The following is a 24,411-nucleotide window of genomic DNA, read 5'->3' as shown; positions in this document are numbered from 1 at the left end:
TTCATTTGCTTATAAATATTTTTATTTATGAATGTGACTTCGTGGTTACACAATCATATACTTCGATTATTTTCATAAAATTAGAAATAGAAAAATAATATCAAAGAGCTATATTTAACTGGAACATTTGTGGATCGAGTTTAATTGTGTTTTAATGCATTTTATATTCCCTCCAGTCACTTTCATCTGAAGACAAAAAATCGTATTTCAAAACACTATTCAAATTAAACGTCGAAAGCATTGGGACGATATATTATTCTTGTCAAATAAATTCAATTCATTAAATTATATAAACACAAACGCGTTCTTCTATTATGTCATAATTTATTAATAATAATAAGTCTCTAAAGAAAATACATAGGAAAAATATAATCATGATATCAACACACAAAGAAAATAACGAAATCTAAAGAAAAATTAAGTAAGGGTGTCATCGAGTCAACATTTTATTATGGAAATTGAAATTTATTATGTACCCCAGTAACTGATTCACCTATGAACACAAATCGTGGTTTGCTTCTTGTGACTCCACTACGCAGTACTGCACAAGGGTAACGCATTATACGCGACCGAGCTGCGACTTAAACTCAACCGCTATATTCTCTTTGGACAGTTTTATATTTCAAGTCACATATTGCAAGACGTTAAATCAATAGCTAATTCAGTTTAAGTCGGAACACAAGATCGCAACACTTGGACACTGTAACATTAGCTTACAATAAGGCATTCAATTAAATTTCGTAGCAAAATTATGTCAAAGACGGTTTCGGAGGAACTGAGTCATAACCAAATCCGAGCCGAAACTGAATGGGAATGTGTTTAGAAAGCTGTTATCTAGATTTCGGTTACGACCCCACGAACAAAAAAATAATATAGAAAATAAATTGTCAACGTCATATGACGAGTCGGGTGCAACTACACTATCCGCCGGTCGGTCATTTTCACTTACAAATAAATAAAAAAAATCTGAAATGTTGTCAATTAAAGAAATAACATTTTATCACAGCTAGACAATCCATAAACGAACATCGAAAGTAAAAAAAAAAAACGATTCCAAATTCAAAAACTGAAATTGTCAAAACCATAGACAAAAAAAAACACAAGAGTGAACAAAAAATCGAATTATATTCAAATGTCATGTGTCAAGTGAGACCGTCGCGCGGACAGTGTAGGCGCGCCCGCATTGTGTTAGTGTCTATGCTCCCGTGTGTAGTGTGTGTGTGAAAGCAGAGCTACATTCGCTGTCACTTCACTGCACGCAGCACGAGTTCTTGTGGCCGTTCTTCTTGAGGCGCGACTTGGGCCGGTACTTCTCGAGGTACGACAGTTGCTTCGCGTTGATGGCGCCGCGACGCTGACTGGAATGATAATGCGATATTTAATAAACATTTTAAAATAAAAAATAATGTAATATTTTTCTTACAAAATAATTTCTAATGTAATTCAATTGTTACATTTAAGCACTTAAACTCGAACAAACAAACTAAAACATTTATTTATTCAATTAGATTTATTCTAGAAATCAGAATTAAATGTTCAATAGAATGATTATATGCCGATTTGAAAATGAAATTATAATTATAAGTTACTATAATTATAAGCGTTAAAATAAAAAAAATAAAGTATTCATCACACCTCATCATTTACAGTTTCAAAAAAAAACGACGGGTTGCACTCCGGGAGTGCCGGCAGAAGTGAAAACTTGATTATTAACGTTGAGCATGTTTGATATTTTGTAATGGTATCCGTCTTACGCTTTTTCGATCAGGTCACGTGTCCTGACACGAGTTTAAGATTTTATACACATTACAGAAAAAGTGCTCAACGCCGCTAAATAAGTTTTCACTTCAAAAAATCTTCCTTGCATTATAAATAAAGTAGAATTCTCGCCTAAAGCTAAAAATCAACTCACTCTCTGATGGTCTCAACCGCCTCCTCGTACTTCATGCCGAGCTCGATGAGCGCGATGGCCACCATGACGGGCGCGCGGCCCAGCCCGGCCACGCAGTGCACCGCCACCGCCGACTCCGGCTTGTTTTGCGCCCTACAAACATACAAATATATTCAAATACAGTTAACCGCTTATAAGATGAGATAGACTAAAGAAATCTGAGATCACATCTCACATTTTTTCACCATTATACACAGTATTTATTTATTTACGCTTTATTGGTCAAGATAAATTACAAATTGAGACTTAACCTAGAATACATTGTAACAAACGGCGGCCTTATCGCTAAATAGCGATTTCTTCCAGACAACCGGTTATACAGAGAGAAATTAAGTAAAGGATGTATGTATACAGTTAACAGTACACTGTACTGAGTACAGTATAGTAGGTATATGTAGTGCAAAGAAAGATAAAAATAATAGGAATTTTCTCAATTTTTCCAACTCTATCTGGACTTATCTTTATTAGATTAAATAAACGTATAGTTAAGATAATCGTCATAATCAAAACTTCCTGAAGATATGATTTCTTTTAAATTGCAGCATGTGATAAATTTTAAGCGATAAAAACTACTCTAATTTAAGATAATATGAGCCAGTCACGACTTTAAGAATAAAAATATATTAAACGCCATTTTACGGAAACAAAGCAACTCATAGCCAGAACATAAATGTCTCATAAAGTATACAATTATTTTTCATGCCTCTGTTTATATTTGGCAAAGCCGAACGTGTAAATGGTGCAACATTACTATTTTTTATACTTTTTTTTCAGTTTTACCGATTACGAGAATCCATCACCACATAGTAGTCATTTAAATAACTGGATACATTAACTTTATAATAGCATTTGGATGTTCGTTATAATATACCGTTTACAAACTCAAAGCCAACTTTATTCAGCCAGTAACAAACTAACATCAGCACATTTGTCCGCACAAATAACGATCATTACCCGAAAATACTTTTCAAAGGACACTTTATTTTTACATCGAGAGAAATCTGAATGTTCTCCAAATAAATATAAATTGTCCTTGAGACGTTCATTGAAGTGTATAAACACATACACACATTCATTCATGAGTCATAAAAAGCACGAAATAATTCTTTGCTACATTTCGCTATCGCATAATAGAGTGACTAATGTGTATGAAAGTGACGCGCGTCTAACACCTGTGTTTCGTTTTTATTAAACTTAAAACATACAATGGGTCTAACGCGTCATAGCGTCGATTGATTTCGATCGATTTGATTTATCAATAAGTGTCCTTTCTGCGAAGAGAGGAGACACGTGCAATTTTATCGCTAAGCAGTTTTGTTGAAAAAAGCTGCGTCGTGTGAATATAATGCACGTGTCCACGTGTTTCGTTTAGACTGCGCGGAAACTTCTGGAAGATTCTCGTTGACTTTAATTTCTCATTTCGCAACGTCATTTTACTGTACATTTTTTGATATCATTAATAACGAGGAGATAGAGTTGATCTAATAATATACAAAATCCTTAATATAAGAAATAATATTGTAGCGGTAAATTATAGTAAAGTTATATGTTTTCAGCATGTACTCTAATTTTCTATAACCTTACTTAATGCTAAATTCTGTGTCACGAATTCTTTCAAATAAACACTATTTTTTTTAACATTTGTTGCGACGTTACATCAAGTACTCTTGCACTAAGGAACCAGGCCCTGAAGCATCGATCTTATTGGTGCGAATAACAAATGAGCGATATGCAGTGACCCCATTACGAGTGTACTCAGGTGGGGAAACTTTCCTTCCATTAAGCGATTAAATACACTTCTCTGGATAGTAGTATTGGTAGATAAAGATATTATAGTGCTAGCACTATCTTTTTCTACCATTTACCAATGCGCTGTTGTAATTCAGCTAGCTGTACCATGCATATAGGACCAGAGTAACCATTACAAAAGGGCCAATTTGAACTAAAATTATCTCATATAAGTTCGTTTTAACAATCAAACGGACTCTCCAACTTTATAATAATATTATGGCTTGATTTTGTTTGAGTTTTCTTTGAGAAAAAGACCCACAGAAAGTCCTTCAGCGCAGATCACGTTTATTGACATAAGGCAAAGTTTTCCGAGCTATCCGAATACTTTTATACTTTATATTCCACTAGCGTGCCACCCTCGCTTTCGGCAATGGCATTTACCCCATTTTATGGGGGTAGTTACGGAAGAGATAGGGCGGTTCAAATTCCTTTATCTTTAAATGAATGAGGTTTTTTAGTGGAAAACGGTTTCGGTTAAAATTCATTGTCAATTTTCTCGTATAAAAACTTGAAAAATTGTATTTTTAAAAGACTTTCGTTAACATATTTTCTGGATCTAGCGTAGAGTATATAACTTCGGCAGCTATTTTCTTGATTCTACCATTCTTTTTGCAGGATATGTAAAAATTCTTAACAATTTGTTATACTACTGTTCTAGTCTTGCAAAAAGCCTGATCGAAACAAACACCCGACGCACCTATAATCTTTATGTGTGAACCAGCGGTATACCGATTTTATAATTTTAATTGTACTATATATAATCTCTGCCAAGTAAACGCAAAACTTTGTAAGAAGCTATAAATGTATGTTTGCTGCAACTCTTAACGCGAAAACAGCTGATCGTATCTGTATTAAATTTAGTGCTGACCTATCTGTCTGGACCAGCACACCGGTCTTTTTACCTAGGAAAAAAGGTAAGGGTTAGGTTCAAGCTATTAAGAAAAGCTACTAACTTATCGCGCAGGATCTCGAACCAGTCGTCCACCACGTTGGCGGGCGGGAAGGTGCCGTCGTCGTACGCGAGGTCGCGCACTTCAATGCCCTCCGCCTTGAGCGGCGCCGTGTCGTAGCTCGGCTCGCACACGCGCACCACCGTGCACACGTTGTGCTTGCGCAGCTCCTGGAAACAATGGGTGGTGATGTATTATAAAGTAGTTATTTTTTAGTGGTCTCAATGTCAGCCAGAAGGGCTAGTACATCTTAACGTGGACGCGTCGGAGAACGGAAGGTGCACCCTAGTAGTGACATGCGCAAGGGCTTCCCTCCTTGACGGGGATCACGAACAAGCAGATATCGTCGGGCTGTCGCTTGGTTGGAGGAGTCCGGAGGGCGTAAAAACGGTTCTATCGTGATAAAGAGCGAGAGAAATAGAATTAATTTGTTGCAATGCTATCTTCAAGAACCTGAATACCTTCGGAACAATTGCATATCCATCGATCATATCTTAGAACTATCAACGACCCTTGGTTTAATGATATGATGGCACATATCATGACAGAACGATGAATAAGAGTATTTATGTATCCGATACCTCTCATTCCTTTATTATCTATCTTCGGGACTCCATAAAATCTACATGATATTGTGAAAAAATGGGGTAAGTAGCATACGCAAAGGAGTCTATAAGTTTTCGAGATCATTCTAAATGACTTTCATTAAAGTGGACAGCGCAGCGGCAGTAAACGTTACAAAACCTTCTTAGCCTTGAACGCTCTCGACGTAAAGTAGGAAAAATAAATCAAAAGAAGCGCAACCTAAGGTATTTGAAGTAATTTTTGAAGGTGAAGAATGATCATAGGTAATTTTTCATAGTCTTTTTATGTGACCCCAAAAGGTACTAAGGCGCAATGTTATATGTTATAATCACTACATAGTATAAAACAAAGTCGCTTTCCCTGTCCCTATGTCCCTTTGTACGCTTAAATCTTTGAAACTACGCAACGGATTTTGATGCGGTTTTTTTTAATAGATAGAGTGATTCAAGAGGAAGGTTTATATATATGTATAATAACATCCATTAAATAGTGGAGAAATACTGTTATTTTTGAGGTTTCTAATGTGATGTCGTAAAAAATTACATTTTTTCCGCTTACATTGCAAACGCAGGCTGAACCCTACGAGTTTTATCAAAATAATGTACTAAGTATTATACACATTGAAAAGGTCTATAGAAAAGTCCGCGATGGTATATATGTCTATCTCTTATGGATAACCCACAATAACTTTTTTTTGTCATTTACTTTTTACGACAAATAATGTCTAATTTTCGATGCGATTTTAACCAATACAGCATTAATCCTTAACCAATTAAATACCTTGAATACATTGTTCATTTAAAATAGATCTATATGGCCCTTTACACCGTATGATTTAAGTGAATATTTTCGAAGATATTACAGATTTAAAAATTGCGGGACGTAGCGTTTGCGGCGGTACCGGCCGGCCGCCCGGCTATCTATTTTATACCCGTGCGAAGCCGTAGCGGGCCGCTATGTTTTTATATACAACGTTCACAGTTTTTCTGTAGTGTATTTAGTATCAGCATTACACCCGTGCGAAGCCGGGGCGGGTCGCTAGTATGTACTAAGACATTATACAATATTATGTGTTAACTAAAGTGGAGTTAATTTTGAAGATTCTCGGTTTGAAGAAGTCTATATTAATTATACTGAAGAAAATCGTCATGAAGTCTTAAGACATTTGTAGATAACAAAAGATTAATAATTTTCCGTGATTTGCGTTTTCATTTTCAATAGGTACTGCGTCATAGACCGTGTTATCGAATGATAAATTCTAAATTTTTACCCAAAATGATAACTCGTAAAATTATTCCACCGGAAAAACTTTATCGCATTAAAATACAATATTAATTAAACTTATTATAATCTTCTGATCTTTATAAATGCTAAGTTCGCCACAATTAAGGACTGATAGGTAAATACTAAATACTTGTATAAGATTTAGGCTTTAGTACTTTGAATGGCTTGAAATTACGCATTCTGTAATTAGGATAACATTGACACCGCAGAATCGAAGACCAGTTACTTCGTTTATTTTATTTTATTGGAATATATCGGTTTAAAATAAATCCCCACTATTGAAAAGCAACGTAAAAACGTCATTCCAATAAAATATTTCAAGTCACTTTTTAATAAAGGATCGTTCTGACCTGTTACTGTACATGTTTACAATAGAATTGGTGATACGAATAGTTGAAACTCTCGCTATTGTGGAAGGACAATTATGGGCTATTCTCTGGTCTAAATCGCTGGGAACAGGAGCAAGGCACACATTATAGGAAAACCATAAAATGTCCTGTTATAGTTTAAAGTTTTAAGCTCGTCTTGCAGGTAGTTTGTCAAAAGGATTCAGGTAAGGTATATAGGTAAGGTTTAACTCTTGCCAAACAGAGTAATGTCTAGGATATTTATAACAATGCAAGTTCACAATAAACCTGTGTATATAAGGCATCCTATCATGTCGAAGCTTTTTCTCAATCCCACTTACAAAGGATAAGCGATGAAAGTTGTATTGTAAACAGTACCGCCTAACAACGCAAATTAAATTAGAATTTTGTAATATAAATAAAAAAAATATTTACAAACACGCCTTGTAATGTCGGGAGAGATAAGGCCGGCCATAGGCACCGCAATTATCAAAGAAACTCGAAAAACGAGGGCAGAAAGCGCTCTGTAAATTGCTCTCGGGACAGGAAATGGAGATAAGATTCTTCAAGATAGGCGCAATTGTGTTGAGATTTATAGCATTTTATCTTCAAGCGTTCGATAAATTGTTCATTAATTTATATGCCGCATTAAAAATGTTCGTGTAAATATTAAGATCACAAATCAAGATAAAATTTAAACAATTTAACTAATTATACCCCATTTTATCGAATGCTATACATATATCAATTTTATATATTTTATTCAATTGATCGTCATATTAATAAGTGAGCTAGCTGCACTATCTTGGTTGATTTCTTCCACCGTCCATACTAGCTTAATAGCATAGAAATAAAATACATGATATGCATACCTGTAGATAGGACTGGATGGTGACGTCCGATGGGCGATCGGTGATGAGGAAGCGCATGCTCTTGTACTCGATGAGAGACGGCGCCGGCCTGATGTCCTTCTGCTTCATGGTGATTGCTGTCTACTGCTCAAGACCACAAGACGACTCTCGCACTATCTCACACTTGGATGGTCTCAACCGCGTCACTTCGTAGTACGTCAGTCTACAGACAAATTGTCACTCTATTTCCACACAACACACTTCAGTTTCGTGACTTTTTTTTAGAAAGGGTCCAATTATATAATGAGCGCCACCCGCATGGAGGTCGCTTTCAAACACTTGAGCACATCCGAATACTAATAAACGAAGGTTCCGAATTGGGTTACGAAACTAATATGAAATTATGTGAACATAAGCTTGCTATTATTGATTCTTCGGCAACTGATATGCTCCAATAAGTTGGGTCCGAATCTAAGGTAACTGAAACAAAAAAGAAATTTTATTAATACATAAATCGCGAAAGATGAATTCCAATTTCGAAATGCGTCAAAACGGGAACGGGAGAAAAAACTGCTTTTAAAAATAGAATACAGATTGTAAAGTTTCGGTCATGTGAGTTAGTCCAGTGGAGCTCGCTGCTTTCTGAGAGACTGCCAAGCGAGCGTCACTTTTTAGCGCGTTCACACCGGCTGCCCCTTGGCTGTATGTACACAAGCTGTGATAACATAATAGTAAACACTACGCAATAATCGTTTAATTGTGTACATTGATATACGCTTCTCAAATGAATCCATATCCAAGGTTATGCCAATAAAGGTGGACGCTTATTGCTCTAACATTGAACTTGGTAAATGATAAATCATGTTTCTATGCAAGGTTCGTGACTACAGGTGTTTTTGGACTCTGGTAGATACATGTGCAGTCGTGAAAGCGTGACACACAAGCATTATCTATACCATGTTAATTCGCCCTAAACCAAACGATCAAGAATTTGATCAAGGTTGATTAGAAATTGGCATGTTACATATAAATTTATACCTAGTTCATTACGCAAAGTATACAAGATGTGAACATACCTGTGGGTGGGTGATAATCGCAAAATGCTTGGGTGCGAGTAAGCGCGCTCCCGGCAGCATGGGTCTAGTGGAACACCCCACTACGTTGCCTCCTCGAAACGCCCTCGAGTTTATTTGTGTTGGGCCTGGCAGTACTCCGCGCTGTCCAAGCGGAACTCCATCAATGTCGCCACAGAACGAATGCCCAGCTGCAACAATAACAACAAGTTAGTACAAAGTAGTAGTAAACGCGCACTATTTACACTCCAATATGACACATCCACCGCTATGTACGGAGACAATTACCTTAATTCCACGGTTTATTTACGCATTGCTATTAAGTCAACATTTGATTATGTTAATTATAGAGTAAATAGAGCTATATATAAATGCATACATGGATTATGCAGATAACAATGTAATGCCCTAATTAAGATTTAGGTCGTGCATTCGTTGGAATCGATAACATTGTACCTGAATAAACCTTGTTTACATTTAGAATGATGATGAGATGTTGTAGCCAAATATAGAATGCAAATTATTATTAGACCAGAAATGTTTAGTAAACATTTCTTTCTCTTTGTATCATATTTATATGGTTACCATGTGTTCGTTTTTTGAACGACGCCACACATTTTTGGCAAGTAACGTTACGGACGAAAGACGCGTAAAATTTAAATAAATCTTACGCTTTATAAAGTTGATTTCAGTTTCTGGCTACTGTTTCTAGCTAATTCCAATTATCCAATGTGAGAGGACGCAAATATTTTAACTATATTTATTTTTCTACAGGTTTCATTCAAGGAGAAACGAAGTCCAGACTTGGGCTGTAGCCAACATAACCTGGAGCCTGGCCGCTAACGCAAATGATTTAGAATGCTTTTAACAAACTGTTAATAACGTTAATTAATAGAGCGATCCAAATGGCAAAGTACAAAGCGTATTACGTAGTTGATTAAGTTGGAATCTAAGAGAGATACGAAATTTCTTATTCGCATTACACAAAAAGTATCTTTCCAAATCTTTTTTGTTTTGAATATCTACTTCTGAGAATCACCATATCTTTAATAAATTCAATTACTTAATTGTAGACGATTTTGAAGAACAATGATGTAAAAATGAACTTAAAAGAGTGAATATATTAAAGGTCACAATAAGACACAAAAACAAAGATCATGAACCCCTAGCAGACGCGACGGTCGATAAACTCCAGTCCAGACTTCCCGAACACATATTCAACAATGCAGACGGTTTTCTATTTAACGTTTTAGTGGTTTTCAGTCTAGCCATCGAGATTGCAAGTAATAATACATAACGTATATCCTCTAACTGTCTGAGGGTGACTTTTAAAACTATTGCGCACCGCTAATTAGCACAGGATCGTCGTGAATTTCAAACAACAATATATGAAATATAAACAGTCGTCGAGAATGTCACTGCGGATGTGTGTCTATCAATAGTGTTGGCAACGTGTATGATATGCTATGAAATTCAATAGACCAAGCTAGTGTCGCGTTGCTTTTAGATGCTAAGCGGACACGTGGCAAACAGGAGGCTGACCACAAAGGACGTTGGAACCACAACATCAATCGTGGCTCCATATCAGCATCATGTTACAAATTGGAAGCGTATTAATTTACGTATGATCTAGAATAATATTATACCGAGGGTTACAGATATCTATCTATTCTTACGTATATCTATGCTTTCAACACAAAAAACTTGTATATAAACTAAAAACTTCGGTTTATAAACTTAATCTTCCTCAAATGTATTCAGTAGGTACATCAATAACTATTGATAAAAATAAAAGAACAAAAAAAAACTAATCAAAAGGAAAGACGAAACAATTACAGACCTAATCCACAAAAGGTATAAGTACAAACTAAGATGAGACGTCGATTAATACAAACAAAACCAAAACAACACCTGAACCATCCAGATACCTCTTAATAGAACTGCAGACATAAACAATTTAATAGCCTTCATAATTTGATAACTATAAACAATCCCAGAGCGTATAATTTGGATCATTTTATGCAACTACAGACAAAGAACAGCCACTTGTAGATGCAAGTGCGACAGCGGAAACGTTTTCCAGCCGAGGTCGAACTGTAGCTAATTCCCTGAGAGCTCGATTCATCTTTATTGCGGCATACCTAATTCTTGGTACTAGTATTGCTAATGGATTGTTATCGAGTTTAATTTATGTCGTAAAACTATTTTGATCTAAACGACTGCTATTCGCGATAACATAAGGTCATGTTTTAATCATTTTATATTGAGCGTGATTGCTTTACATTAGTGAACTTGATGAATTGGTTGATCGGCCAGCTGTTTTGCGTGTTATTTAGTTATAGGCAACCAAACATGCAAAAAAACATCATTTTCATCCAAAACCTATTCACGTTCAGTTAACTTACGAGTACTATCTATAATCTTAGCAACGATTGTTTATGAAGCAATTGCTTACTCTTGGCTTATCTCTTGGGATTTAACCTACCACGAGCACAAGGTGTGATTGTTTGTGATTATGTCACGTATCTGCAGTTAGCTGCAAGATAAATGCCGTTATCAAAAGAAAATAACATCGCTAAGCAAGATTTTATGGAATTTTATGGCTGGATTTATCTGACCAAATAGATATTCAGAATGAATGATACGAGTTAATTACTCAACAAAATATACCGTAAATAAACAAACAGTGCCAGTAAAATAAGCCTTTCGTTTATGAGAACCCATGAAAATTTTGCAGTCATACGTTATAATATTTATTGATTATAATTATCCAATCTTAAACTGCGTAAAATCATGTAAGAGTAACCATCTTTATTGCTCATTAACTGCTATATAATAATAAACAACCAAGTTTCATTTTATGTCCAAATCATAACGTTACACGCAATAATTACACGTTGTTTATCCATATTTGTTTACACTGGTCAATTTTAGATTTATTGCCTCATGAATTATTCGAAACTTCGCGTGTATTCAAAACACAAGTGAAGTATTTATTTTCCCTCTAATAACCAAAGATGTAACTCGTTAACGTAGCCACTCTAATTAATTTGCTGTTGATGATGTATTCTTTTCAACCGACTTCAAAAAACCGAGGCCGTTCTTACTTAACTGTATTTTTTTTTGGGTATTATTTATTTATTCTTATTTGATATTTTGTGCCTTCCGGTTGGTCCATGACTGACCATTTGAAGGAAATTTAGTTTGTTGTTAAAAAATAATTATTTGAACAAAATGTTGCCCTTATTAAAATAGTTAATTAGTTACATCATAAATCCATTTGTTAATATGTATGTTTAAAATCTAGTTATTTGTTTATAACAATTAAGTTTCGCTTCTGCGCACTTCTAAATTAGGTAAATCTTATTCATAAACAACTTTTTGTTTGTTGATTGGATTTGAATAATTTATGAGACGAATAGAAATTTTCCGGTTTAAGTTTATAATTCACTTAAAAGTATTTTATTTGCGCGGTAATTAATCTAAATCTTAATAAAAATTCAAAATTCAAATCCATGAATGAATAGTTAGGTTTCATACGATTCATACGTTTTTTTCACACGGTTGTTAAATCGAAAGCACTCGTCCTGTGGTTATGTGTTTTTCGTATCATCACTACATAGTATAAAACAAAGTCGCTTTCTCTGTCCCTATGTCCCTATGTATGCTTAAATGATAAATCTTTAAAACTACGCAACGGATTTTGATGCGGTTTTTTTTTATTAGATAGAGTGATTCAAGAGGAAGGTTTTAGTATATAATTTATTATGTTTTAGACAAAGCGGGCGAAGCCACGGGCGGAAAGCTAGTAATATTATATTTAAACTTTAATCACCAATCATTACGAATTGACCGTGAAGCTGACATTGACAGTGGCTCATAATAAGATAACCGTAGCTTTTGCATCTACATAACATGTTATTAGCACACTTATACATCTATCATGTTTTGCGATATTTTTCCGTATAAGCATTAAAAATATAACATCGTTCGTGTCCGAAATTTATTAGCAAAACAAGCTATTTTAATGCTTACGCCACTGGCACGAATTCCGCCCACAATTGATATATTTATTTGCAGAACGTTTTAACTGAAACATTGAGGTGCAATTACGCTGAAAGTTATACAAGTGTTGAAAACAAGATATATTTAAAATGTCACCCTCCTAAATATTTTATCTCCTCTTGACCTATAAAGCTCGCTTGGCTCCAAATTGTCTTGAAAGTTGAAAACAAACGTAGCTGTATTTCTTTCTAATATTCAACTGCTAGAAAGAATGGGCATTTCGATAAGATAGAGCGAGTAAAGGTCTAACAATGGCCTCATTTGGCGTTATCAAAAACAATGCGAATGTGCTTGAACACCTGTTGAGCTCAGAGCGAAAAGAAAAACTTACGCCGTGAAAAGGTGAAAGTTTTGGATGCATGCAGTTGCAATATTCCAAAACAATTACCTGTCTTTGTGCAAGCATATCCAAGAAAAGAGAAACGCATAACGTGGATAACATTCCCGTAGATCTACTTTAGTCACGCACGCACACCACTCGACGATTCGTTCTCAAAACGTGTCAGTAAAGCGGGACACGGAGGTTAATGATGACACAGAAACATCACTTACATGTATCCGACGCGACGGATGAATCGGGTCCGAACTAAAAAGTTAATGAACTGATCAGTATTGAAAATAAACGAAGCGGTAAACCACACGCACTGAGGCTGTCGTTGTAGACAGTGGAAAGACTTAGGCGTTCACATCGCAACGGGTCGACACGGTCCGTGCCGCTATGGTGCAGAGCAGAGACTGGCATGAGCGGCGTGGCGCTCCCTCGCGCCGACCGCCGCGGCTACGTCACGAGCGACGGCAGTGGCCGACGGTGGCGTCATCTCCGCCAACGTTCGACACATGCCCACCGACGCACACATTCGCAACCGTAACTAACTTTTCATGGCGGCATTTAAAAGTTTACAAGTTCATCGCGATGTTCTGATCGGGGTAAACTTAGACTAAACAGTAATTAGACTGTAATATAATCATGCGTGAAGAGACAATGGCCTATCGCCAGACAAAACATCTGAAAGGGTAAAGAGGAATATAATACCTATGAGCAGATAGATTGATTAACTTAACATGTTATTTAGAATAGTAATATCCATATTACCTATAGAATAAGATTTCCTAGTTAATAGACAATCTAAAAATAACCAATGAGAAAGAATTCTGTCTCACGCCCCCACGGAAAAGTACGAGCAAAAGTTATTTATTAAATACCGTGAACAATGAAAAATATGAAATTTTCAAGGGATTCCGGAATGTAAAATAAAAACTACACTTTCTTTTTCTTACAGTACAGGCATATTTTTATCTATCGTAGTAACGAGACCTTTTTTGTAAGAAACATGAGTTCCAAGTTCCAACTAAATAATTAACTACCGAACAGAGCCACAATCGAAGATGAGAATTTTACAATCTGTTAAATAAATTCCGTTATCCGAAAATACAAATTAGCAAAATAACAGGAATGAAAATAATCTACTAACATCCATTTCAACCACATAAATTACGTGGGTGTTCCGTAGTCGCTGTCGCTAGGCGTAGGAGTTTTGTTCCTACGCTATTATACGCTTAGCTGCACTTAAATCCCAGTAACTAGACTTATGGAAGTATCGTCCCGTCTGATCTACATCCACCCACAATATCGTTTAACACACAATAAACCAGCACAAGAACAACATAAATGTAGATTGCTTTGGAATATATATTAATACTATCTATTTATATAGTCTGGGAATATATCAGTGAAAATGAAATGCACTTAACAGGCTTGAAGATCAATCAGAATGATAGTACGTTCATTAAAAGATTAGTTATCAACATGATGAATCTTTACAATTCATTGTGCAATTATAGAATAACACTTTTCAGATTTACACTTTTTTGCAAGTTAGACATCGCAGAAGACATTTAAATGCGGTATCACGATTATAATATGATCACGTACCATATTTATCGGTACTTGTAGACAGAATTGCAGCGAAATATCTTCCATTTACTACTATTGTTGGTGGTCCAAGCAATAAGTATAACATAACATCATCATAGTATCTTATTATAGCAGCTAAATGATGACTATAAGAATACGGAATAAGAGACGGCTCTTGAACACGAGCCACTTAAGATTCAGCAGGAATGACCTACGTCAATAATGAAGGTTCGTGCCGCGAAAGGCTTATTTGGGTTATAAATAAACGGATGAAATTTCTTGTTTTCTTAATTTAAGCAAAGCTTGAGATCATATTTGCCTTTGCCTTTCGTTAAAAAGGACATCTGGTAACTTGATAGACATGACATCGTAAAGGTTGGAACATTTTAGAGTTGCTTTTGATTATGATTAATGATAAGATATCCGACAGAAAACAACAAAACAACAGATGGGTATTTATTTACGGATTCCGATGTATAATTAACGGATATACAGATTATATGGGCAATAAGAGAAGAATTGTTGGTGTATTAAATATTCAGAATCTGAAATCCTGCCTTTTATTTAAGAAAAGTTTAATTTAAGAAAAAAAAAATTAACCCATTGAGCCCCGAACGGCCCGATCGGTCCACGACACAATAGATTTTCTATTGTGTCTGTGATTCCGGGGCCTGAGTTATTAAGAATAAATATTTTATCTGTATATTATTTTATTGATCAAGGACGAAAACCCCATTCATCAATCAGAACATACATTAATAATAACATCGAAAAAACTGTGTAATTTATCTGGAAGTTTATGGCAGTTATCAACATTCTTACTAAGAATTTAAAAGACAACAATCTAATATTAGTTCTATTTTTGTTCTTAAATTTAATCACATCTGAAAAAATGTTCTATGTAGAATTTACTCTGTAGTCCACGAACGCAGGATTAAATTTAAACATGGCGGGATATTCAATGTCCACGTGATCTTGACACGTGGCGTGCAAAATCAACGTGTTTCTCTTGCACAAACAATATCGGGCTATTGTTATTCGTCCTCAGAGCTCCCACGGCAAACGTGATTTGGTACTCATCAACATTGGTTTAAACAATATGTTGAAAGACTGTATTTCTAGATTCCATTTCAGACTGTTTCTTGGCTCGGATTAGAACTCCGTTAGTTCTATTTCTAAATATATCTAGTATTTAACTATATTCCTTTAATCCGGCAAGTTTAAAAGTATTTTTTCAGTAATATTATCAAAATCATTAATGGTTGCGTGTATTTTGGCTTCGATCGAATTAAATATTATTAATCCGCCGTCCTTGCATTCTCGGACAAAATGGTATATTTAAATGTCGATTATATTCGTACATGGATACACATTGTTGAGCTAACTGTGCAAGGTCATATCATCGGCTTTACAGAAACAATTACTCAAAATTTATCTCAAGAATTTCGACACCTATCACTAACAATCAGCCATTACAGATAAAAATATACAAATCGAGAATATTCCTGGCCGATAATGATTTAAGATCGTAAATATAACTGTCATAATATATTTTATTTATCGCCAATGATAAATAACCAACATTTCAGTAGAAAAGTTTTCTCAAATACACCCAGTAACTAAAAGTAGTACAAGTTAAGTGTGTCAACTGTCAAACGATGCTTCTTAAAATAATCTCAAAGTTTATAGAACGCTGAATGCTAGAGAATAGAGCAAAGGGCAACCTTTCAGATGAAGGAAAGTGAATGTAATGTGAGCGCTTTGTGCAACGGTAGTTGGGTGGGGAGCTCGTGCAAATCAACTTTCACGGCACTGCAAAATCCACCCACACAGCCGACCAATCAGAAAGCTATATTTCATTGACATAGGTGTATTTAGAATTCAATTCATGGAAATGAGTTCGCGCTGTACAGGGTCCGCCAATACCCCAGCTCCGTCCTCCCAACATGAATAATTCAGCATTTCTTCAGACGTCAATAAATGGAATAACGGAATATGGAGATTGCAAAAGAAATTAGAAAAGATCCAAAATACATGTTATATTTACTCGAATTTGCGTGGTTTAGGGAACTTGATTCATCGCGTTCAGTGCCGTACCGGTACGAACCCACGCATATCTTTCACGACCGTAATATTGGTTTAATCCCATAAATTCTAAGCAATTGAAAGCATAAACTTCCTGTAAATATTGAATCGAAGCTACTCCATCGGTCGGGTCTTATATGTAACTGGTGTGTCTATTTATAGGAGTTTTCTAAAGAGAAAGCTGCGGAGCTGGAATTTAGTTTATAGGTCTAAGGAGGTCTGATGTGTGATGCACGTGTATATATTTAGAAGTCTGTCTGAGGTGGTTGTTGCAGCCCTGCCCGTTTGTATTGCAACGGGAAACGGGTCGCGACCCACATCGCTGGGATCAATACGCGGTCATCGACTCCGCCTGCGCCTCGTACGATCCCCCCGTCTGCCACATCAAAGGGATTAGACCTCGTTGTATGCCTTCGACGCACTAAAAATAACTTAATAGCCTCGCAATGTCAGACGTCACATGAGAGCTACTCTATAAATGCCGCGAATATAAGAGCCAATGTTGAAACGTATTCATTTGTTTTCTACCATAAACACACTTTTCATTTTAAATGAAATGCATCTGTTTTAGTGTGTGTATTGTTACCGATTGTATGAATCAAGTATATATGATCCACATTTAGGCACTTTTTACATCAATTCAAGACAAAGTAAATAGGAAGCCTTAACATTTTTATTCGAATGATAATTTATAGCATAATCTTATCAAATATCAATTATGATAATACGATAATTATTGTATCACTTATCACAATTTACAATAACTAAATCTTTAAAACTAAAATAAGTGATTGTAATCGCTTTATCACGTCATAAAATTATCATTCAAACAAAATTCCCTATATAAACCTGAGATATAAAAAACGAGGGTATTTTTTTTTAATATCTTTAAATACAATTTGACCGTAATGAAGGTGATTCTTAGACCGAAATATTATAGTAGTTTAGATGTGTCATAGGAAATCACTTAATTTTCTCAGTAATTTTACTTTAAATGCCTCAGTTTAACAAATCGTGATAAGTGAGGTCCACAGCTTCGAAGTCCTTTGACATCTTAGATTCACATCACAGATTAATAGTGATATTCTAGAAATAAGTCTAGAAAGTACTGAATATCCGTATATTTATATTCAATAGGGACACGTTCCGATAATAAATGAGTGTTGATTGAGTGCCAATCATTATATCTACTTACATTAACTAGCCTTCAATAACAATGCGATGTTCTGTTAATTATTCATGACCGAATCGATAGTGAACATTTACATTACACTCCATTTAAGGTCCAACATAACTAAAACAAAGAAGATCACCATGTCCAAAATTACCAAATGCCAGAATATTTGACTGCATACTCTGATTTACAGCATTATCAAGCAAGCAGTTAGATACAAAGTGGCAGTTCTCCGAATACGACCGCAGAAGGTCTATAAAAATCAATACAGTCGTATAAATAGCGGCGATGTCGCTCAGGTGTACTGGCCGTGGTGACGATACCGATGCGACCTGGCTCAGTGACCTGGATACCCAGCGTCTGACCCCTTTCCCGGGTACCAACAGCTCGCTAATTGCATTCCTCATTATTGCACCTTGTTGCCTTTTGTCGCTGGTGGAAAATGTTTATGTTTACGCTTGTAAACGTATTTTGCTACAAATTGCGACAAATTTTCAATACGCTGGTATGTATTCATGTTTTCTTACAGAAGGTTACCTATTCATTAGTTCTTTTAGTGATTTACTAAATCCCAAACACATATTACCAGGTAAACCAATATTTGGTTTCTACGGTACGTAAAACTGTGGTTAGGTAAGGCTTTTCATTAAGCGGGTTGACTTTTGCTTTTGAAACAAAGGGGCAAAGTTATTTCCCGTGTTTCATTGATCTTTTACGCTGTTCGTCCTATTTTTCTTTAAGATACATTTTCTATGACTGATGCTACTAAGTATAATTTTCTTTTGACTATCAAAAGGATTATATTATATATACACGAATGACGAAGAAACTGGTTTTTTATCGTCTCTTAGCAACAATAAGAACAGTAACAATAAGCGTTACTGATATTAACAACAAAGTCGTGCATAATTCAGATTTTCAGGCTGTTATACAGCATAATAATAGTATTAATTTCACCTTGTGGATGAAATTTTGTGGAATATGTATACCAATAAATGATTTATTTATTTTAAATTTATTTTTTTTATTCTTTACTGGTCGTGTTAATTGCGATTTATTATAAATCGCAAATAAATCACAATTAACACTACCACCATTAAAAGGCTTTCTAGTCAGGTGCACTTGAAACTTTCTAGACTTGTCTATTAAAGTGCAGCGCATATATTACATTAGTTAACGGCAGTTTCAAAGTTATATGAATAGCTCGTATAAAGAACGTGTTGCTAACAATGTTTCAGTATTAAAGGTAGCGAGTACGAATTATTATTAATTTAATAAGTGCGCGATTAGCTTATCTTTAGATGATAACTTCTAACATTTGACGCAAATTATATTACATATTTTGATGAAAAGTAATTGACTGAAATATGCTTAGGAAATATGAATCATCTTCATTCTCTTGTTTGTGAACGTTTAATTGAATTAAATTGATAGTTATTTTATTAATTGTACCTATCTATCTATCATCTACCAACAGCACGTAATTTAAATTTTACAATAATTCAATATTTTTTCATTACATTTCCAACCTTAATAAAACCAAAACATTTCACATCCATGCAAATATATTGTATTTGCATAATCGACAAAGTTGCAGGTTTATTTCCTCAAAATTTAGCCTCAACTTTCAATGCCAAGGGATCAATCAATAACAGTGCCTACATCGATCAACTGTGCGTTATTATATAGGAGAGAGGACACAGCGTGCGTCGCCCTTTAAGTTCGAAAGCCCGCCACTAAAGCTGCGAGCAACGACCCTAGAGCCCTTGCAGATTGAACCGGTGGTTTTATACGTACCCACCCGACCGGCTCTCCCCATTCCTGTCCAATCAACGCCCTTTATAGTCTCCAACAGGGCCCAAATGTCTCAGACCGAGCGCCGTTTCCGACAAAACTGCTTAGGAATGTCGGGTTAGGTAGAATTTTTTATTGCTCGTAAGCTTGCAGGACGCTAAAAGCCCCTTGGATTTGGGAATTACAAGACGTCTTGCTTTTACAATAAAAGGGAATGTATGTTAAAAAGGCATACTTAATTTTGCTTTTATTTTATTTTTTCGCATTCATATTTCATATGGTAAAAAGGCTTTCCTTACAGGAAAATAATGAAATATAGAAGGATGGTCTTTTGAGCCGTTTATGAGTCGGTGGATTTCTGGAGAAGTTAATTTTAAATATTTTAGAGCTTTAATTATATACATTTAGGACACGTAATTAATCTTAATTAACATCACATTAAGGCTTAAAAGTATACAGTAGAGCAATCTATTTCATATTTGAATCATATTGTTTGTGTAAGTTATACGACCTGAAACTTCATGATAACTGAGAAAGTGTAGAGGATGCAGATTAAATATTAAAATCACAATATTATCTCTTTTATATTGCGATAAAGAGATAGCTTAAGCAGAAAGTAAACTCCCATTTAAATATGTAATACCACGTTGTTAACCCAAAACAACCTATTACAAGATCTACAGGATGCATATTCACGTTGACTCCGTTTAAAACGCGCACCGTGTATGTTTCGTGAATACTGACTAAATAGATCCAGCGTTCAGAAAGATCCTCGTCATAGAATGACAAGTACATGAAGAACTGCACAGACGAAGGTCTGTTAACTGCTTATAAAGCCTAATTGTATTGAAGCGAAGCGAAGGCGGGCCGCTAGTTCATACATACCTTATTCCATTCACTCAACTAAAATATCAATTCGGTAACTGATGACGCCATCGGGTGCGCCATGCCCGTCATTCAGCCAGTGGAAAACTAATCTAATTGAAATGGCGACGTTAAATAACTCTAATTGATATAATCATTCCGAATTTAGCCATCGCCGAATTAATTGGCGCACGTGAACTTCGAAACCATTTTTATATAGATTTTTGAATGAACCAATTAAGTTTTTATGAGGCAAATGGAAAAATCGAGAACATTCGTTCCAAGTTTACGTTACATTTCAACTTGCACATTCTGTTCCTGGATAGTAGTTGTAAGGATTCAGGAGATCGCATATCCGGCGTAACGGACCAACGTCAACGCCTGCGCAGGGTCAACATACGCTCGCCAAGGCCGGTTCAATGCCCCTCTAGGCTCAAGGAATGGAGATAGAAAAAGTTCAAATTAGCGTACATGACCGATAGTACAAGTTTGATCGATTTCCATGGTATAGAATTTCATGTGGTTGATTGATATACTGTCCTTTTCTAACGTAAGTTCGTTTTGATATGTTCCTAAATGTGTTTGTGTGTTATTCACGTTCCCAAAATGTTCAACATCTATAAATAAGACTTTTATTTTGCACTTTTACAAATTATAATACCTGCTTTGCTTTGTATTGTATTGGGAGTTTGGGACCACATAAAACGACATAAAATCCTTTTCGTTTTCGTGGCATCGTTACATATTATATTAGATAGAATTGTTCCAACAATATAAAAATTAGACAGTTTATAATTTTTATAGTTTGAGCCTTGTACATGTAATAAGGAGTTAATTATGCATACACAAGATTATTGATTATGGAATTCAAGAAGCTGATAAGGCATTATGCAACTGTGACGTAATTGCAATATGCGTTTGACGGACTTTATTTACTACAATACACTGGACGAACGTTTGCGCGTTTATGACGTCAATGTAAATTAATTTTCATCTGAATTGCCACCATCAATGTTCGAGAAAATGAATAAATGATAAGCCCCATTCGTTTTGTAAATACAATCCAAATGTGCAACATATATAGAGCATGCTAAGTAGATAGGTGAAACGAGTTAAGAAAATGATACATCACTACATAGTTTAAAAAAAAAATATTAAATATATAAAAAAAATACATATTACAAGTTGACATATTATTCTGTCTAGAAATCTAAATAGACACGGCCTGTAAAACTTCTTAAAATACCTATGAAATGATTTTCCTTAATTGTATGGGAGAACAACATCAAGCAAATGATATATAGTGGAGCCAATTTAATAGGCAACATTTGACGTCTATCAATTTTATCTTCATAGGGTGGTAACCTGCATAAAAACATCGATTAAAGTGAATTAATCGATACGGACTTGAAACATTTGTCAATCGAACTTGAAACACATGTCAATAATTTATGATAATTTTTATTCCCAAGTAATCAATGCATTCGATTCTAGATGTCAGATTTCGATTTTTAGAGTAACGTCTCTGGTATTTAAAAAGAAAAAAGGTTTATTGACACAAAATTGTAGCGACGTCAGTTCTTTAAATCAGAAATTGTTTATTATGTTTAGAATGGTTTATCAGTAAAATCAAATCCTAAAATTACTTATATCGGTCATTATTATAATAAATATGTAATCGTAATTGAAAAAAGTTAAGCAAATGTGCAGTTCTAACAAAACGAAATATCATGTTATTCTATGTCGTCGTTACTAGGTTACGTTCTTGAATTTTGTTGAACTGTCAAATGTTGCCTATTAAAATGGCTCTACTTTAACTATTAGTTATTAAATGTCAAACTATTTAAAAAAACCCTCTACACCAATGTACATGATATCTATTTTCAATACAATTTTGGGTCTCATAAATTGATATTGATGAGACTTCTACTCATCCTACAAATATTTTAAACTAGTGGTCCGCCCCGGCTTCGCCCGTGTTACATATTTCGCGATAAAAGGTGCCTGTGTTAAATATCTCCATACCAATTTCATGAAAATTGGTTCAGTAGTTTAGGCGTGATTGAGTAACAGACAGACAGACAGTTACTTTCGCATTTATAATATTACTATGGATTAGTATGTCAGTTATAAATAACTAGCGGTCCGCCCCGGCTTCGCCCGTGGTACATATTTACGTTATCTCTACACAAAAACCATCCTCATACTTCCAGGAATATAATAAAAAAAGAATTATCGAAATCGGTTCAGCCGTTCTCGAGTTATGCGCTTACCAACACATTTTGCGATTCATTTTTATATATAAGATATAGCGCCAGGCAAACTTCTTTGGCCAAAAAGTAGAGTGGTGGGGGAAGCTTGCGCATATAAAAATGTACTGAAACTTGATGCACAAAGTCCCCCACCACGCTACTTTTTGGCCAAGAAGTTTGCCGGGCATTATACCAAATTAACTATTAACACATTGAATGATACATACATATATATAAAAAATAAACCAGATCAATGAGTGAGCTATAAAATTCTGCTGTAACTAATGCCTAGCTAGGACTGCAATCATAAGTTTGTGACCCCGGAATATTTTCATCTGGCCACACATGATAATAAAAATGGCTCTGTTTTTGTGTGTCTAGCAGGTGCAAATTTTTTAGGTATGTACTTACCTAATAATTATATAAGCTAATTATATTATATATAGTTAATATTATGCAAATTGTTCAAGATAACGGATTTCCCCTAAAAAAATATCTCTTCTTACATTTCTCCCGACTTTCAAGTTTAATTAAAATCTGTTTTGTTTAGATGTTTTTGTTATAAATGATAACAATACTTGAAATAATTTTAAATATATGTATTATACTGCTACAAGCAATGTCCATTTCAAAGAAAAATAATATAAACATTTAAGTTGTTTACGCTGTGACTTGTGAGTAATGAGTCATACAGCGTATATTGTATTGTTACTAAAAAATGAAAACAATTTCATCACATTTTATTTTTAATTAATTTAATTTTACTATGATTGTTCTAGATTGTGACTAGAAATGATTGAAATCCATACATAATTCCTCAAACATGATACCATGTCAATATTTCAAACAAATTTAAAACCTTTTTGTAATGTATAATAGTGGTTGTTAAAAACTGCAGGTTTTAAGAAATTGTACCCTGCAGAATCTTATAATGTATTAATATTGCTAAAGTACGTTTTCACAAATCGAAACTCCATACATAGGTCTATAAATATTGCAACTAAATATGGAATAGGCTTGCACTCATCCATACTTTTAAAATATGTGATAGGTGCTTGGAACACGTCGGTGGTGCTTAGCATGTTTGCATACTTGACTATTTGTTCCTCCTTATTGGTATGAATATAGAATGGACTAGATATAATTGTAGGAAAACTACAATAATTATTGTTCCACGCCTGGTTCGTGACGTCCATACAAGAGGGCACGACCTTCGCTCGAAGGATACTTAATTATAGTACAAGATTCTCATAGCGAATGATACAGAAAACTTTAAAGAAAATTAACTTACCTCCACAGCCATACACATTGAATAAGAATTGAACGGATTCAGCCGCGAACAGCTAGTAAAATTCGCCACACACGCAGAAAACGTGTGCTCGGCACAGAAAATTAACTCAACTGACAAATTACATTGCCATGATAAAAAA

The 24,411-nt window shown here is 35.0% G+C and overlaps 1 protein-coding gene across 3 annotated transcripts; it reads right to left on the bottom strand.

The window, feature by feature from the left end:
* PRL-1 (protein-tyrosine phosphatase 4A family member PRL-1) lies at positions 1-24,411 on the bottom strand. 3 transcript variants are annotated; one of them, XM_089696763.1, is made up of 6 exons: positions 24,273-24,411; positions 8,836-9,023; positions 7,781-8,239; positions 4,696-4,862; positions 1,913-2,044; positions 1-1,358 (listed from the first exon to the last, which is right to left on the bottom strand). In XM_089696763.1, exons 3-6 carry the CDS (start codon positions 7,886-7,888, stop codon positions 1,250-1,252), a joined length of 516 nt encoding a protein of 171 aa, XP_089552889.1. In that variant the 5' UTR covers positions 7,889-8,239; positions 8,836-9,023; positions 24,273-24,411; the 3' UTR covers positions 1-1,249. The 3 variants fall into 3 exon arrangements, with proteins under 3 accessions (XP_089552889.1, XP_089552888.1, XP_089552890.1); XM_089696762.1 differs by lacking the exon at positions 24,273-24,411 and adding an exon at positions 13,450-13,638; XM_089696764.1 differs by lacking the exon at positions 24,273-24,411 and adding an exon at positions 13,286-13,437.

The sequence above is a fragment of the Colias philodice genome, chromosome 6 (genome assembly GCF_061535455.1).
Source record: "Colias philodice isolate Cphi_HAF_F1 chromosome 6, ilColPhil1 Martin Lab GWU primary, whole genome shotgun sequence".
Classification (NCBI taxonomy): domain Eukaryota; kingdom Metazoa; phylum Arthropoda; class Insecta; order Lepidoptera; family Pieridae; genus Colias; species Colias philodice.
Note: the sequence above shows the minus strand (reverse complement) of the source record. Positions and strands in the feature narration are given on the sequence as shown.